Source organism: Thrips palmi, unplaced genomic scaffold (genome assembly GCF_012932325.1).
Source record: "Thrips palmi isolate BJ-2018 unplaced genomic scaffold, TpBJ-2018v1 HiC_scaffold_8, whole genome shotgun sequence".
Classification (NCBI taxonomy): Eukaryota; Metazoa; Arthropoda; class Insecta; order Thysanoptera; family Thripidae; genus Thrips; species Thrips palmi.
In genome coordinates this window covers 11,166,754-11,181,473 of record NW_023144635.1, presented here as the reverse complement: position 1 = coordinate 11,181,473, position 14,720 = coordinate 11,166,754, and the positions used below count along the sequence as shown (strand labels likewise).

The 14,720-nt window shown below is 46.6% G+C and overlaps 5 protein-coding genes across 9 annotated transcripts; 2 read left to right on the top strand and 3 right to left on the bottom strand.

The window, feature by feature from the left end:
• Positions 1-9: 9 nt before the first annotated feature.
• LOC117653568 lies at positions 10-1,323 on the top strand. Of its 5 annotated transcripts, none has more exons than XM_034399350.1 (3): positions 10-209; positions 506-995; positions 1,079-1,323. In XM_034399350.1, exons 2-3 carry the CDS (start codon positions 561-563, stop codon positions 1,274-1,276), a joined length of 633 nt encoding a protein of 210 aa, XP_034255241.1. In that variant the 5' UTR covers positions 10-209; positions 506-560; the 3' UTR covers positions 1,277-1,323. The 5 variants fall into 5 exon arrangements, with proteins under 5 accessions (XP_034255241.1, XP_034255238.1, XP_034255237.1 ...); XM_034399347.1 differs by having other exon boundaries at positions 443-995; XM_034399346.1 differs by having other exon boundaries at positions 54-209; positions 541-995.
• Positions 1,315-2,481, bottom strand: LOC117653569 (28S ribosomal protein S18c, mitochondrial). Its single transcript, XM_034399352.1, has 4 exons — positions 2,312-2,481; positions 1,901-2,115; positions 1,621-1,828; positions 1,315-1,533 (listed from the first exon to the last, which is right to left on the bottom strand). The coding sequence occupies exons 1-4, from the start codon at positions 2,343-2,345 to the stop codon at positions 1,442-1,444; spliced, it is 549 nt and encodes a 182-aa protein (XP_034255243.1). The 5' UTR covers positions 2,346-2,481; the 3' UTR covers positions 1,315-1,441.
• Positions 2,482-2,540: 59 nt separating this feature from the next.
• On the top strand, positions 2,541-6,089 carry LOC117653557 (glutathione hydrolase 7-like). The gene is made up of 9 exons (XM_034399327.1): positions 2,541-2,731; positions 2,815-3,044; positions 3,141-3,292; positions 3,368-3,589; positions 3,689-3,861; positions 4,407-4,706; positions 4,781-4,901; positions 4,987-5,408; positions 5,489-6,089. The coding sequence occupies exons 1-9, from the start codon at positions 2,692-2,694 to the stop codon at positions 5,788-5,790; spliced, it is 1,962 nt and encodes a 653-aa protein (XP_034255218.1). The 5' UTR covers positions 2,541-2,691; the 3' UTR covers positions 5,791-6,089.
• On the bottom strand, positions 6,001-9,994 carry LOC117653552 (exosome component 10). Its single transcript, XM_034399318.1, has 14 exons — positions 9,825-9,994; positions 9,549-9,682; positions 9,049-9,474; positions 8,780-8,966; positions 8,551-8,694; positions 8,275-8,465; positions 7,874-8,179; positions 7,631-7,793; positions 7,392-7,533; positions 7,149-7,306; positions 6,833-7,057; positions 6,671-6,745; positions 6,311-6,589; positions 6,001-6,231 (listed from the first exon to the last, which is right to left on the bottom strand). The coding sequence occupies exons 1-14, from the start codon at positions 9,918-9,920 to the stop codon at positions 6,130-6,132; spliced, it is 2,628 nt and encodes an 875-aa protein (XP_034255209.1). The 5' UTR covers positions 9,921-9,994; the 3' UTR covers positions 6,001-6,129.
• A 1,486-nt stretch (positions 9,995-11,480) lies between these two features.
• Positions 11,481-13,345, bottom strand: LOC117653571 (cuticle protein 1). The gene is made up of 2 exons (XM_034399354.1): positions 13,288-13,345; positions 11,481-12,446 (listed from the first exon to the last, which is right to left on the bottom strand). Exons 1-2 carry the CDS (start codon positions 13,300-13,302, stop codon positions 12,030-12,032), a joined length of 432 nt encoding a protein of 143 aa, XP_034255245.1. The 5' UTR covers positions 13,303-13,345; the 3' UTR covers positions 11,481-12,029.
• Positions 13,346-14,720: the final 1,375 nt, after the last annotated feature.

Here is a 14,720-nt window from a genome sequence, read left to right as displayed (position 1 = left end):
TCGCTCAGATCCCGGCTCGTGCTCAACCAATAACCACTGTCTGAATTATTTTGGAAAAGACGAAGTCGCTAGCGCCCCTAGTGGCTACTGCCGTTTATAATAGCGCGAAGATTTAAAATAGTTCGAAGTTCGAAGAAAAATTAAATTGTCTAGTTTGAGACTGGTACTTAGGTCATGTTGAGTGACTGTTACTGTAGTCGAAATGTGAGGTAATACGAGTCTCAATTTTCTGGTTTTAAGATGTTCTTAAACTTTTTTTCATGCTTTTATGTGGGAGAAAATGGAAAACAAAGTAGCTGCGGCAGTACCCCATTACTGCCGATCTTAAGTTTATGTTATTCAGGACAGGGCTTTGGGGGCGTGATTTCTTCAAAAGAAGTGTCTTTATCTTGCCCTCAGATTGGCCTCAAGTTTAAAATGATATTCGATTCTTTTTTATCAGGAGATCGTAAATGCCCACCGTCATGCAATCATAGGTTATAGTAACCCTTTGTTTCATGTGCTGCTGGGACATTGCCTGTAACATTTCATGTCGTGAAGTGTGAGGATTCACCTTCATAATGAACCAGCAGACTACAACCAAAACACCCTGTCGGGCAGTTGGTTTGAGGAGGATTCCAAGTGCATCAAAGTCGGAACCCATTCTGACATCTGCCTGTACGTCTCATGATAACGATGCGACACCAAAGTCTCATTGCAGTTCCCTCAAAATAAAACCTATGGTAAGAAGAAGTTTGCCTCCCCTAAGATGTCTGAGCAACATAGACATGTCTCCTGCTGAAGCCGGGGAATCCAAGAAAGAGAATCCTGATATGACATCAAAGCGAACTTTTTCCCCAAACGAAATCTCTGATGCCAATGCTACGAAGAAACTTAAAATTTGTTCAACTACTACTTCACCAACACTAGATGACTTACAATCTCTAAGAAGAAGGATAGCTGCCAAGGAGAAACGATTGAAAGAACTACGCCAAGCTGAAATCATTTGTAAAAAGGTAACATTGCTTCTATAATACTACCACATCACATCAGAGAAATAATAAGCGTATTTTACTTCTGGCTATGTTCCTCTTTCCAGCACAATCCAGAGAAGCTGTCCAAAGAAATCCAACAGTGGCTTTGTGGCTGTCAAGAGGCATTGCAGGACTTGCTGGATGCGGTCAATGCTAAAGGGCATGACGCAGACATGGAAAAGTTATTACTGGAGCTTGGTATTCCCTGTGAATTAGTTCAGTTTAATAATGATACTCAAGAATTTGAAAATGGAACTAAATAATCAAATAAAATGTTCATTTTTTTATAAAATGAATTATGTCTAGGAAATGTTGATTATTTATTTTTGAATACATGAATTTTAGGGTAACAAATTATGTACTGTAGTCTCAAATTCCATGTAATTACAGTTCTAACAAATTGTCAAATCCAATATAACTGTTTCTAACTAGTAAGGGTGTGGTCTCTTGGGTCTAGTTGGATCACATAGCTTTGGATCCTTGAAGAACTCTGGATGTTTATAATAATATGCCATTAATCCTAAGAAAAAGACAACAGAACGAAAAAGTTGTAATACATGACATACAATTGAGGTGAACGTAAAAACACAAAGTTGGGCTGACCTACCTGCTGCACGGCTCTTAAATATTTCACCTTCTAAGCGTACTTGTTGATCTTTACAGAGACCAGTAATATGGCGCCCATATACTCTTCCAGTTTGAGACGATATGAATTGAGACAAAAGCTTCACGTTTTTGTAGTCAGGAGTAATACCATGTTGGCATAAAATGCACTTGCGCTTACTCACAGTAAATGGGTTCTCCATATCCTGTGGCTGTAACATTAAAATAACATTAATGCCATCATAGTAATAGAATGCAAATTATCAAAAACAGCATCATCTTACTTCATCCTTCGCTCGAGCCTCGAACACTGCAGCACCAATCTCCTCCTCATACAGAGAAGCAGGTTTCACGATAACTTTTTCTTCAACAATCCTGGGCTTTCGACCCTTCCTCTTGCCCATTCTCTGCCTTCCCATTGTAAAGTAAGCTGTTCTCTTCTGTTCATACACAATTTGTGGTAGTCTTTGTACCAGAGGCTGCTGCAGCAGAGCCCGGCCTACGAACAATATTCAAATTGATTGTTATGGCTACTAATTTCGAAAAGCTATGCTTAACGATAACGAAAGACAACAGTGACAGTGACAATAAGAACTGTATTGGCGATGAAACATGCATGGATTCATGAAATAACCTAAATTAAATAACAAACACTGATCTTTGTTATCTACGAAAAGTTTGACTACAGACATTACCATTAGAAAACGCAGCTTTTATCAACAAAGACATTTTCTGATAGTTTCTTCTACCGCAACCAAACAATACAATGTTGCTTAGAGAATACTTATTCAGCCCAATATTTCTCTAAAATTTTGGGAAAAGTGTTTCGGCTCGTTGCGTGGTTAACAGACGACAGACAGTGCTGCTACAGCACAAGAAGTTTTTCATACAGACTAGCACTGACATTATGAGAAACTCAGAGGTACAGAGTTGGCGAGGTGGAAGTGGAAAGTTGTCAAGAAAATGTCAAGTCGGAAAATGATTTCGTGACTCCTTTGCCGCCGCTCTTTTTCTCTTTCCAGTTCTCTGAACTCTAAACGCACAATAAACTGTGAAGGCTAGTACAATCCTGCTAATGGAGGGTTTAAGAGACTCCACAGCGGTGACTGATTCAGGTAGTTAATGATTGTTGTCATTTCTCTGTTGTTTTCATTTGTGATATTTCAATATTAACTCATCTCTGAACTTCCCTTCACAGTCTCCTCTACAATACCTGGCCCTTACATCAACCCAGAAAGGACCGAATCCATTCCATTGAAGGGAAAAACAGCATCATCAAATTTCTTTGCGCGTTGCTGTCAGAATTGCTTAGGATTCGCTGATGACGATGCTGGAGATGGTTTGAAAGTCATTATTATTACATTCTTTATCCTGTCAGCAGCTGTGACTGTTGCTCTTGTTGCTCAGATCTACCATGGAGATTTTCAAGTAAGTTCATACTTCCAACCGAACTGGTTAAAGACCTTGTTCTTCCAAAAACACCTGTTGCTTTGAGTTGGTAAACGATTATCATGTTTCCCTCAGGTTGTTCCTCATGGAAGTGTTGCGACTGATAGTGAGAATTGTTCCAAAATTGGTACTGATATGTTAAAGAAGAATGGAAATGCTGTTGATGCAGCAGTAGCCAGTACTCTATGCATGGGTGTCGTAAACCCTCACATAACTGGTCTGGGAGGGTATGTTACCTATCTGCTTGTGTTTCTGGGCTCGCTGTCGGTAACATCATGACAGCGTTCTTTTAATGGTTTCAGTGGTGGTTTTATGCTGGTGTATGATCATCGCCGAAGTGCTGTGCTGGAATCCCTGGACTTCAGAGAGGTCGCTCCTCGGTCCTTATCTGGGCCAATTCATGAAACTGTTGGAGCCAACAGTGTAGGTGTCCCTGGCCTTGTGAGTGGGTTGTTTTCTGTTCACAAGGCCCATGGAAATCTTCCTTGGCTGGATGTTGTCAAACCTGCTGCTGATATTGCTAGGTAAGTGTCAGACTTTACAGTGTTGATTTATTTTTAAAAACAAGTGATTGATGATTACAGCATAACATACATACGTATGTACCTATTTTGTCGTTTCAGATCTGGATTTTTGGTTCCAAAGAGTTTAGTGGCAGCCCAAAGTCATTTATTACCTCGCTCTGGTTTCAATGCGATGCTTCACGATTTGGTTGATTCTCTTGAAGCTGGACAGTTGCTGAAACTACCAGCACTGGCAGAGACCCTTGACCTTATTGGAAATAAAGGACCAGATGGTCGGTATAGTCACAGTCACTGAAGTCAAAAATGGTGGAAGTTACTGAAACAACTTGTTTCCTGTGAAAATGGGACTCCGCTTCTTAGGACTCTAACACTCGCATGCGGGTATGTTGGGAGCACATATCTGTGAATTGAAGGCTGTTCATTTGAAAAATATTTGTAAAATATGTAGAATACCATATGACCTCTGATCTTTGGAAGGCACTGTAGTTAGCCTTCACTACACCCAAATGCTTGTGCATAGACTGCAGTTCTGTTCTTCAATTTTACTTTCCTCCTAACCTTGGGAACTTGGGATAGCATAATTTTTCAACCATCACCTCTCTAAAAGTGTAAATATTTAAGCAATTTCTATGTTTAAAAATTTGTGTTCTTCAATTTTATTTATGTCCTAACCTTGGGAACCTATGAACACATGGTTAACATAATTTTTCAGTCATCAGCTTTCTAAAATTGTAAATATTTAAGCAATATCTAGTTTTTTTGTTTTTTAATATTCTGACCATTTTTATTGTTTGATTGAATTGTTTCCAATTTGCAGTATTCTACAATGGAAGCATTGCCAAAGAAATCCTAGCTGTAACACAAGGAAGCTCTTTAACAGCCAATGATCTTTCAATTTATGGCCCAGTGCAGCGAGAATCACTCCACGAGAGCTTCTATGGCTTTGATGTCATTGTTCCTGGAGCACCTTCAGGTGGACCATTATTACTTGCAGCGCTAAAAAGCATATACACTCTTAATTTGACCGGATTTGTTGCTGAAGGATCTACTCCACTTTTGTTGTTAAAACAAGCTCAAGCAATTCAGCAGAATTATCCAGATTTCTTTTTGGAGTCAGGTGAATTTATGATTGTACCTTTTCAACAAATGCAAGTGATCCACAATTTTTAAAAGTGGCATTTTTCTGTGCAGGTGACCCAGATTTCAGTTCTGCCGCACCCTCTGGTCCAACAACATTTACCCCTATGCCAGAAACTGTCTCTTCGCATGTTGCTGCTGTTGATCTCAATGACCTCTATGTTTCAGTTGTGAGGTGCAGTTTTTGATCCTATATTGTTAATTTCAACCTTGAATTTTTTAAATCCTTCTCACTCTTGTGTTATTTTCTTTTCTTTCAGTGGGCACAACTCCCTGTTTGGATCTCAAATCTTGACTGGAGCAGGTTTTGTCCTAAATAATGCGCTGGCAAGCTTTGATTCAACAGATTCCGATAAACCTGTCAATGCTAGTCCTTTGAATAGACCCAGCATTGTCAGTCCCCCAGTTGGTTTTTCAGAAGACCATCCAAATCCTTCTGCGTCTGTGACATATGATTCTCAACCAGCTCCTGAGCAGAGGCAACAAGTTTCAGCGAGTCCTTCATCGCTGGAAACAGCCCCATTGCAGAGACCCAAACGATATGACCCAGGACCCAGAGCAACTGTGTGGGGCAGTAGTGTGGCTAACAACGCATTGGCTGGTGGCAAACGGCCCATTTCTCTTGCTACACCAATTATTGCTGTGGAGAGGGGCCTTATCTGCGGTCGACGGTTAATATTAGGTTGGTACATTCCTGTGCACAATTTGGGGTAATTTTTAAAAGGTTGGGATGTTTATATGGTATTTATTGATGTTTCTCAGGCGGAAGTGATGCGAGTATTGCAGCGCAAGTCCTGTCCCAATTGGTGGTATTAGATGAGAATGTAACTTCTAGTGTTGAATTCCCAAGAGTGAGATTCAATTCTGTGGGTTCAACCTTGTCACTTGAAGAATCCTATGCCAGCCATTTGAGCTCTGCCATACGACAACGGTTGGCAGATCTCGGTGTTCAAATGCAACCTCAGACTGCTGTCAACCCCAGCGTTAATATTATAGAAAAGATAGGTGACACTTTAGCATCTCATTCTGATTCGCGGGGCGAAGGACAATCTAGTAGATTCTAGAATAAGGTACTTCAAGCAAAAGACTTCTAATCCAAAGAGCTTACTTCGTCCTACCAAATTTTTTGAAAACATGAGATTATTGATATATTAACTTATTTATTTAACTTATAAAGTACTTCACATAGATCTATGCTGGTAAACATAGTGATATAGTTATTTATAATAATGAAATATTTATCTGAACTTTGTTGGTGCTTTCAATGTACTTGCTTGTTTAAAATTTACCAATTTTATTTCAAATTTGTATTTTGTTATCTTTTTACAAAAAATATATAATTAAACAATGACTAAACATCAAACATAGATTTTATGCTAAAATTGTTTGACAAAATAATTGCACTATCGACGGCCTCTGCCTTTTCCACTGGAACCACCTGCATCTCCATCTAAACTTTTTAACACTTTTGAGGTTGAAGTTCTTGCATTTTTACCCCTTTTTTTCTGAAAAGAGAGAAACAGTTGGTAATTCAGACACAAATGCATAGATATGAGCATAAAATTAGATCCCAAAGACACCTACTCCTGAAAAGTTCAGCTGAACTTCCTGGCTTTTGTTTTTCTTATTTCCACTTTGGAATTTGCTATAATTTGCTTGCTTGTAGTCAAACGGTTCAAATTTCGATGATCCACTTTTATTTGGAGTCTTACTTGATTGGTTTCCACCTTTATTATTTTGACCCTTTTTCTGGCCCTTGAAGGGCTTATCATCAACTTTCATTAACTTTGGTTGAGGTTGTAGATCTCCTTCCTCAAATGACTTTCCTTTAAGCTGGGATGTTTTCCTCTTTGAACCTTTAGCCTGAGCAGAACAAATCCCTTGCATTTTAATTTGGGTAAAAAAAAAGCTATACGTATAACTTGGGACAAGAAAAATGGTTACCTGATATAGTGGCAAGTCCTCTGGTTTAGGTGAATTGGTATTTTCATTTGTCATCTTTCTTATATCTTCTTGCATCTAAGAAAAGAAAAAATTGTTCATATTAGATGTGCCACATGAAATTAAGAAAGGCCTATGGAAATGCAACTTGACAAACATAAATACCCTTGATATTCGTTCTTCAATGGAGAGATCAGTGCTAGTAGATTGAGCTTGCTGGGCAGCAGCCATCTTGCGTGATTCTTCTTCTTCTTGATGCTTCCGAAGCTTTTCTTGTTCTAAGTGATCTAGATATGGGCGTACTTTCTTGTAACACTCAAATGGACTCAAGAAACTCACTTTCTCGAGCAAATCTTTAGCCTTTGACTGGTTTTGTGATCCACCAGTGCCCTGAAATGTTAATGATAAACCAAATTTCAGAAATGTGACATGTGAAAAAAATTAAGATAGAAAACTATAAATGAAAGATAATGTTACGCACATCATTGGTTGAGGATGAAAATCCAAAGTCAATCTTGGGTCGTTCTTTAACTAGATGAGTTTGAGTCACATTAACAAAAGAGTTGTTAGAGTACAATGGGAGGGATGCTCTCATATTTAAACTTTGACTTAGGTTCTTATCCACATCACCATTTTTCACTGTAAAAAGAAATAAATGCCACATTACACACCAAAGTGAATTAGGAATTAGTTGATAAAGAAGAAAACATAAATTTCAACAAACATGGTTCAAGAAGCGTAGGCAAATCATCTCGGAAGTCAAGCTGGAATGACATATCATGGGGACAACACAATGGGCTCTCAAGGTTGAGTTTAGCCCAGGCTTCGGCCACAGGTCTTTGACGTAACTCCTCTTCAACAACAGGCTATAAAAGACACATGAAATGGCACCAGGATGTCAATTTATGGATGAATAATTCAAAAATTAGTGTTGGTAAATCAAAATTTTAGAACACAGCTTACCTTGACAAGTGGCTGTTCTCTTGCGCGTAAAATGATCTGGTGCATTTCAATGAGGTGTTGCCGAACTAGTGGTGGAATAGGATTGCAACATGATAGAATACCTTGAATTTCTCTCGGAAGCAACTCTGAGATATGAAGTAACATATGGTTCGGCAAAACATACCTACACAAAACAGATGAAATATCATGAGGAACATGTGACATGCTACGACACAATTTTAAAGATCAAAGAGAACTGCCTACCCGAGACTTTCATCTTCTTCCCGAGCAATTCTGTCTCTCCATTGATATAAGTGCTGAAGACCATACATTTGTTGATTAGTAAACATTTTTTTACTCTTACGGTAAAGCGTCATATGGGAGTCATCTGTCAAAATTAATTTGTTATAGCGACGCTTGCAAGTTTCTGTGCTTCGTTGATACACTGCTTGCAACAAATTTGTTTGTCCATTAGCTGCTTCCAATAAAGCATTTCTCATTCTTTCATAAATGTATATCAGGTAATGAGTATCCGATCTTGCATAGTGTTTCAACTCATCAGGTAGTGGCCTGCACAATGAAGGGCAGACAGTTAGAATAAGACAAAATTTGATCAAAGCATTAACATACATAAATTATAAGTCTAAAAGTTAGCTAGTTCTTACCTAATGCGCCAATCGGCCATCTGGAAGTGCTTATCAGCATTAACATTACAGTAATGTTTCAGTAGAAAAGATAAAGATAGGCCCGCAAAGTTCAAAACTTTGGCTGCTTGGTAGGTGTCAAACATATTCACTACATATAGGCACAAGTCTCTCTGAAGCCAGGGGATATCACTATCAGCTCCATGGAAAACCTGAAATTGCAAAGGAGGAACAGGTCATTACATAGCTGTATCTGAAAGAGTGCCCATAAGGAAATAAAATCTCCCTCACGCATACCTTCAGGATTTTCGGATTAGTAAAAGCTTCATTGAGAACATGAAGGTCTGATCGAAGAGAAATAGTATCAATTAAATAATCCTTTTCACCTGTAGATATTTGGAGTAGGCATGTAAACCCTTGAAAAGATCGATATGAATGATGCTGGAAACAAAATAAAATGAAGGATTAGTTTCCTGATATAAAGTTGAAATCCACCAGAACACAAGGTTACAGGAGAACTATGTACCTCTAGATCAACAGCAATTGTCTTGCATTTCAATAAGTCTTCCAGAAGGGGTGCTATCTGCTCTTGTCTTTCAACCATAATGAGAGGCACTTCATCCACAGCTTTAGGTTCAATGGGGTCCGACGCCTGTAACTGTTCCTCTGGTGGTGTAAAACGGTCCAATTCAAACTCGTACGGGTGACTGAAGCTGTACACAACAAACACATTAAAGTAACACATTTGTTCTATGAGAGAAAAGCAAAGAAAGGTGCATTTAATATTAGTTTTACCATTCCCCATCTTCAGTACATCCAAGAAGGATGGCTAATGGCTTGATGGCATTCGGTTTTTCCTTGATTCGGGGTTCCCAGGCTGAGTTGCTGTTGTCAATTTTATCACGGAACTTGGCTTGTGGTCTTTCAATATTCTTGGCAGTGAGCAAGCGAACTGACTGTGGTTCAAACTGAGCAGCTGAGTCAAGATTTGTTTTACTAGAAGCTCCCTTGTTCCAGCTCCCACTGACAGCTCTTGTTTTTCCAGTGGCTTCCACCAGTACAGGCTCTGGATTTTTCCTGATGCCCATAATTTCGTCAAGAGTATTTCCAACTCTTTCAAAAATACGGTCATTAGCATCAACAAGCAGCTCAAATTTTTCGTCATCATCCCTGCGAAGGACATTGCCCTGAACTCCTTGATGGCGTAAAATCAGGTTGATTCTAGATTGGAAAGGAAGGATACCGTCAAATAAAATTTTACACCAAAATCAAATCTAAAGAAAACATAAACTTACAGATGGAGGATTCTTTTCCCTTCAGCATTCATAACTTTCTTGAAGGACGGAAAGCTGGTATAGTAGTCCCACCTCTGGCCAATAGGCAATCCATTGGAGTCCCGAATGTTCTCCATCAACAGCCGCAACCCACTCTGAAAGATAAAGTCAAGCAAGAAATGCATCGCTTCCAGGGCAAAAGAGTGAACATGAAATAAAAACAAACAAATCTAGGCTGGCTTAACCTATGAAAAAAGTGTGGTCTCTTACAACAACACTACCAAATCTAACTTTTACCTGGGTAAACTCTTTGATGTTTTTAAATCCCGGGTAAATTTCGGAGTCTCCATTTTCTTCAGTGGCAGAACTGCCACCAGCAGTATTCTCCGACATTTTAAAAGCTGTAATTTGTCACAATAATTTCGGCACCCACGAGTGGCAACACAAGGGGGAGGGGAGGTGGGGGGGGGAGATATGCGTGGTATCTACACTGTGCCACTATTTGCACCACAGCGCCTTGCGTGTGCATAGTGTACGTCATCTGCAATTTTTCATACCGAGGTAAAAGCAGGGTACCCGCTCATCAATTAGCCTGCAATTCCTCGTGCAATAACAGCAGTGGCCACCGGCAGAGCCTGACAGTGGGATGGCATCGAAAGTCCAAAACCAGAAAAAAACGCCGAGCAAGCACTGCGATTGCCGGGCTTATTGTGGAAGCAGCGTGGAGGGCGAGCGCCCGCCGAGTCCAGGGTAGGCCGGCCCGCCGAGCACGAGTGCTTTGCGGGGCGGCCCAGCCTTCGCTTCGCAGGCGCCAGTCGACTGATTCCAAAGGGCCGCCTTCGTCGCTCTGTCTCTCTCGCACCTATAGGGGACGCCCCACGAGTGCGAGAGAGACAGAGCGAAGAAGGCGGCCCTCGGAATCAGTCGACAGACCGGCAGCAGAGCAGGGCAGCAGAGCGAGAGCACGGAGCGTGCAGCGCAGAGCCCGATGAGTGCGAGAGGGACGGAGTGACGGGTGCACTGTTCGTAATCGGCCACGCCGATGTCGGGTGCGTGTGCGTGCGAGTGTGCGTTTGCGCGTAGCGCCGCTGCGTCGTGCTGCGTGATGTGTAAGCGTAACAGATTTCTGACGCAAAACGCCTCTCGATCGCCGATGATGGTCGGCCATGGTCACAGTCACAGTGCCAACGCTTTGGCATTGGAATGGGGCTTTTGCTAATGTCCCGTTGGAGCATTAACTCTTTATCAATGCAAATTCAAAGCAAAGAGTGTATAATGTAAATATTTGTTTATTTTTGAAAACGGTTGCGCTGACCGCGGGGCGACGTAAAGTAGGAGTAGCCTATCAACGACGTTTCCAAGGCTGCCACCGAAACTTCCTGCTCCGCGCTCCGCGCCCTCGTCTCGTCGGAGAGCAAGGGGGAAGTCCGCAAGAGAACGGTGACCGGGACGGCAACGGAGCGCAGCCTAGCGAGCCTAGCGCAGCCTCCGCCACTCAGATAATGTCCCGATAATAACCGGTACTCCTTTCCGTTCAATACAGTAGAAAAATAATACGAAAAAATACACACAAAAAATAAAATTAAAAAGTTGTTGTGGGTTATTTTCTATTGAGGAACGGTTCGTAATGGAGCCACGTTGTGCAGTTGGTCATTACGCACCGAGGCGCGGTCGCGCTGGAGTCCCAACGTGCGACCCAAGCCCTATCTTGGCCGCGTGCCTACGACGGCGCGTGCCTCGGAATGCCTCAACATTTCTAAACGCTCTTCAAAGAAAAAACGTTGAAGGGAAAACGTACCATTTCCGAATAAAATCTAATTACGTGGAAATACAGTAGAATGTATTGGCAAATAAAAATGTGGTAGCTGCTGTCTTCGGGTGGCTCGGGCTCTGTGGCCGTGCCACTCGGGTAGCTCGGGTATCGAGAAGGAGGGGTGTCGCAGAGAAGACGACTTTCCATTTCAGTGCAAACTTTATTTGCATTCATCGGCTATAGTACAAAACAAATTGCTTATCACAGTGCCTCGTTTTGTAGAGAGTCTTTGAGCTTTGAAGCGCGCGACGCCGATGGGCGTGGCTGGGCGTGGCTGGGCGCGGCCACGCCGAGACCAGACAAGGTTAAGGGAAGCAATCAGCACTCTCTGCCTCTGCCAGTCGAGCACGCCCTCGCCTCGCGAGCTGCGCGTCGCTGTCACCGAACAACAACAACAGCAACAACAAGTCTTTATCACAATCTGCTCGGACTAGGGGTCGCCGGGCGTGCGGCGGGGAAGGGCTAGCGTCCTGGATGCAACCTTGGTTCTAGGACGTTAGGAAGGGCCACCCGCACGCAGCGCACCTAGGCCCTCCTGCAGGCCCGCCCGGCCCTCATGTCAGCCTGCTCGGCCCTCACGAAAGCCCCTCGGACTTGGCGAAAGCCCAGCAGGCCCCCAGGAAAGCCCGCCGGGCCCCCATGCTCGCCCATCAGGCCCTCCAACTGAGCCATTCTTCACCGACGCCGTCCTAATAGCAGTAGGGGTAGTTGGGGCAGGTGTGGGGGTTGACGCCGTCGGGGTACTGCCGGGACGCGAAGCCGGGCAGCGGGGGCGCGGCCACGGGGCCGGGGCCGCCGATGTGGCCGGAGCAGTAGGGGTAGTTGGGGCACTGCTGCGGCGACACGCCGGCCGGGTACTGCGCGGCGGCGGGGGCGGCGGCGGGCAGGTGGTTGGGCACGTAGCTGGGCACGCTGGGGTAGCTGGGCTGGTAGGCCGGCGGCGCGTAGATGGGCTGGTGCACGGGGGCGTTGGCGGCGCCCTGGCTGTGCAGCGCCAGCAGCGCGTTGTCGCAGTGCGGGTAGTTGGGGCACAAGTGCGGCGACACGCCGGCCGGGTACTGCGCGGCCTGGGACGCCACGACCGCCACCGCCGCGGCCAGGATTACCTGCAACAGAGTCATTTTCATCACCGGCGTGTGAGGCAAAGGCGGCCGAAGCCATCCGCCCGTTGCGCCGCGTTGCGCCGCGTTGCGCGCCAACCCGCAATGTCCGCGCCGCGTCTCCGTCTCCCCCTCTGAGTGCGTGCGCCTCGTGCGCCGCGCCCGCGAGGCGGCCTGCGCGCCAAGCCGTGACCGCCGGTACACTTTCAGGGCGGCCTTTGTCTAGCCGTACAGCCGGGGCGGGGCCGGCCGGGGCGCGGAGGGGAGGTCCTCCGTTCGGCGGGGAATTCAAACCGAAACCTCTGGAGGTCGCCGAGGCACGCAAACTTGACATTCATTGACATTTTGGGCCCCTAATATTGTAAACGTCAACTCACAAAAAAATTTCTGCATACACAGGAAATTTAAAACTGAATTTTGAACTAAAGTTATGCTGGTATGCGCAACTTTTTTCCAGCCGTAACAAAAATAAAACTCGAAAAATCGCAGAATGATGTCAAGTTTTCACGCCTTTGTAGTCACTGAAGTGCATGGTGGCCTTTGCACCCATCTGGTCGGGAGTCCGGAGGGAAGGCCCTCCTATCGGCGGCAAATTCAAACTGAAACCTCGGGCGGCCGCTGTACTGCATGGCGGCCTCTGCGTCCAGGCCGACCGACGGCCGCCGCCACGCCAACCACTCCGCGACGCCACACTGACGCACTGGTTGGCCACGCGAGTCGCACACGACACTGGAGGCACTTCTTGCAGTAAATCCAGAGCGGCCTGCGGCGTGGACTGCGTGGACTGGGGGCGGGCTGGATCTCGCACTGCTCGGGGTCCGCCGCGCTGCTGCCGCCGCGCACTCACCAGCTTGGAGATCATGCTGTTGTTGGTGGGACCGTTGTCCGGCTTGCTCAGAGGGCGGAGTGCTGCTGGGTCCAGCGCTGGGGGCCGCGCCGTATATATAGCCCGATCCTGTTTCTACAAAGCGCCGCACCGCCACACCACCACGCCGCGGAGCGCGGATCGGCCGGCGCCGCGCATTGTTGTCCCTCCCCTCGCCGCCGGCTTGCCTGGAGCGGCCTGGAGTCTCCCCTCCAGCCCGCCCCTCTCCTGGAACTCCCTGGACGCGGCTGGACGCGGCTCGCGCTGGTAAACGCGGCGCTTGCGATCAATGCCGTGATTAATAACGGGGGCTGACGGGCGGCGCGGCGTGGTGGCCGCCGAGTGTCACTCCAGTGACTCCAGAACCGCGGAAGTGTCGTCGCGGCGTGCGGCCCCGATGGGTGGGGCCGCGGGGCCGCACTGCTGTGACTCTGGAGACGAGGCGCTGTCGATTCATTTGGGGGCCGCCCAATTATGTTTCCAGGAAGGTGCCGAGCACTGTTGAAAATGCCGTACATTTCAAGGAAAAAGGGGCTTCCAGCGTCGGCAACGTGAAAAGGTTGCAGAAAAAGCAATGAAACGCGAAAACACAGACGGCTACTCCATCTCGCACCTGCATGGGTGCAACAGTCAGACCGACGAAAGCATTGTTCGAAAGCAGCCTGCTGAGGCTTGGCAGCATCCACATCCCATAGGGTCATGAGCCAGCAGTGTGGGAGAAGGCAACCCTCCCGACGGACTGCCAGTCGGTTTCGTCGCGCTGTCTCTCTCGCACTGACGGGCCGTCCCGAAGAGGCGCGAGAGAGACAAAGCGACGGAAACGACTCTCAGAATCAGCCTGCAGACAGACGTATGTGTTCCGACCACGGCCTGCCATCGGCGTGAGGGGCCTCATGGCAGTGGCGTGGCTTGCAGTGCGCTGACTGCACTGCATGCGACTGCATGGCGGGTCGCGCTCCTCAGAAGGGCTGCATTCCACATAATGAGAAAGGAAAAGTGGCGTGGCGCCGTCCGATAAGAGGCAGGCCTGCTCCGTGTGGCGCGCGCGGCGGGGCGGGGCGTGGCGGGGCGGGGCGGGGCGGGGCGGGGCGTAGCGGGGCGGGGCGGGGCGGGGCGGGGCGCGGCGAAGCGGGGCGGGGCGGGGCGGGGCGGGGCGGGGCGGGGCGGGGCGAAGCGGGGCGGGGCCAAGCGGGGCCAAGCGGGGCGGGGCGGGGCGGGGCGGGGTGCGGTGGGCGGGAAGGGCGCGCTGGCGGGGTGGGGCGTGGCGGGGCGCGGCGGGGCGTGGTGGGGCGTGGCGGGGCGGGGCGGCCTTAGTGATCCGATGCGACCTTGCAGTGCAGTCGCTGCTCTCACCAACGGCATGGCTTGGCGGCACCTTCCGAGAGGAGCGCCGCAAATCGCGTCGTGAACCTCAA

Excerpts from the sequence above, each read along its gene's own strand:
- LOC117653568 (XM_034399350.1), top strand. The coding sequence starts at position 561 with ATGAACCAGCAGACTACAACCAAAACACCCTGTCGGGCAGTTGGTTTG. Across the intron at positions 996-1,078 it reads CTGAAATCATTTGTAAAAAG|CACAATCCAGAGAAGCTGTC; the intron begins GTAACATTGCTT and ends TCCTCTTTCCAG.
- LOC117653569 (XM_034399352.1), bottom strand. The coding sequence starts at position 2,345 with ATGTCTTTGTTGATAAAAGCTGCGTTTTCTAATG. Across the intron at positions 2,116-2,311 it reads AAAAGCTGCGTTTTCTAATG|GCCGGGCTCTGCTGCAGCAG; the intron begins GTAATGTCTGTA and ends TATTGTTCGTAG. Across the intron at positions 1,534-1,620 it reads ATTTAAGAGCCGTGCAGCAG|GATTAATGGCATATTATTAT; the intron begins GTAGGTCAGCCC and ends TCTTTTTCTTAG.
- LOC117653557 (XM_034399327.1), top strand. The coding sequence starts at position 2,692 with ATGGAGGGTTTAAGAGACTCCACAGCGGTGACTGATTCAG. Across the intron at positions 2,732-2,814 it reads CACAGCGGTGACTGATTCAG|TCTCCTCTACAATACCTGGC; the intron begins GTAGTTAATGAT and ends TTCCCTTCACAG. Across the intron at positions 3,045-3,140 it reads TCTACCATGGAGATTTTCAA|GTTGTTCCTCATGGAAGTGT; the intron begins GTAAGTTCATAC and ends TGTTTCCCTCAG.
- LOC117653552 (XM_034399318.1), bottom strand. The coding sequence starts at position 9,920 with ATGTCGGAGAATACTGCTGGTGGCAGTTCTGCCACTGAAGAAAATGGA. Across the intron at positions 9,683-9,824 it reads ACATCAAAGAGTTTACCCAG|AGTGGGTTGCGGCTGTTGAT; the intron begins GTAAAAGTTAGA and ends TTTATCTTTCAG. Across the intron at positions 8,967-9,048 it reads TGTACTGAAGATGGGGAATG|CTTCAGTCACCCGTACGAGT; the intron begins GTAAAACTAATA and ends TGTTGTGTACAG.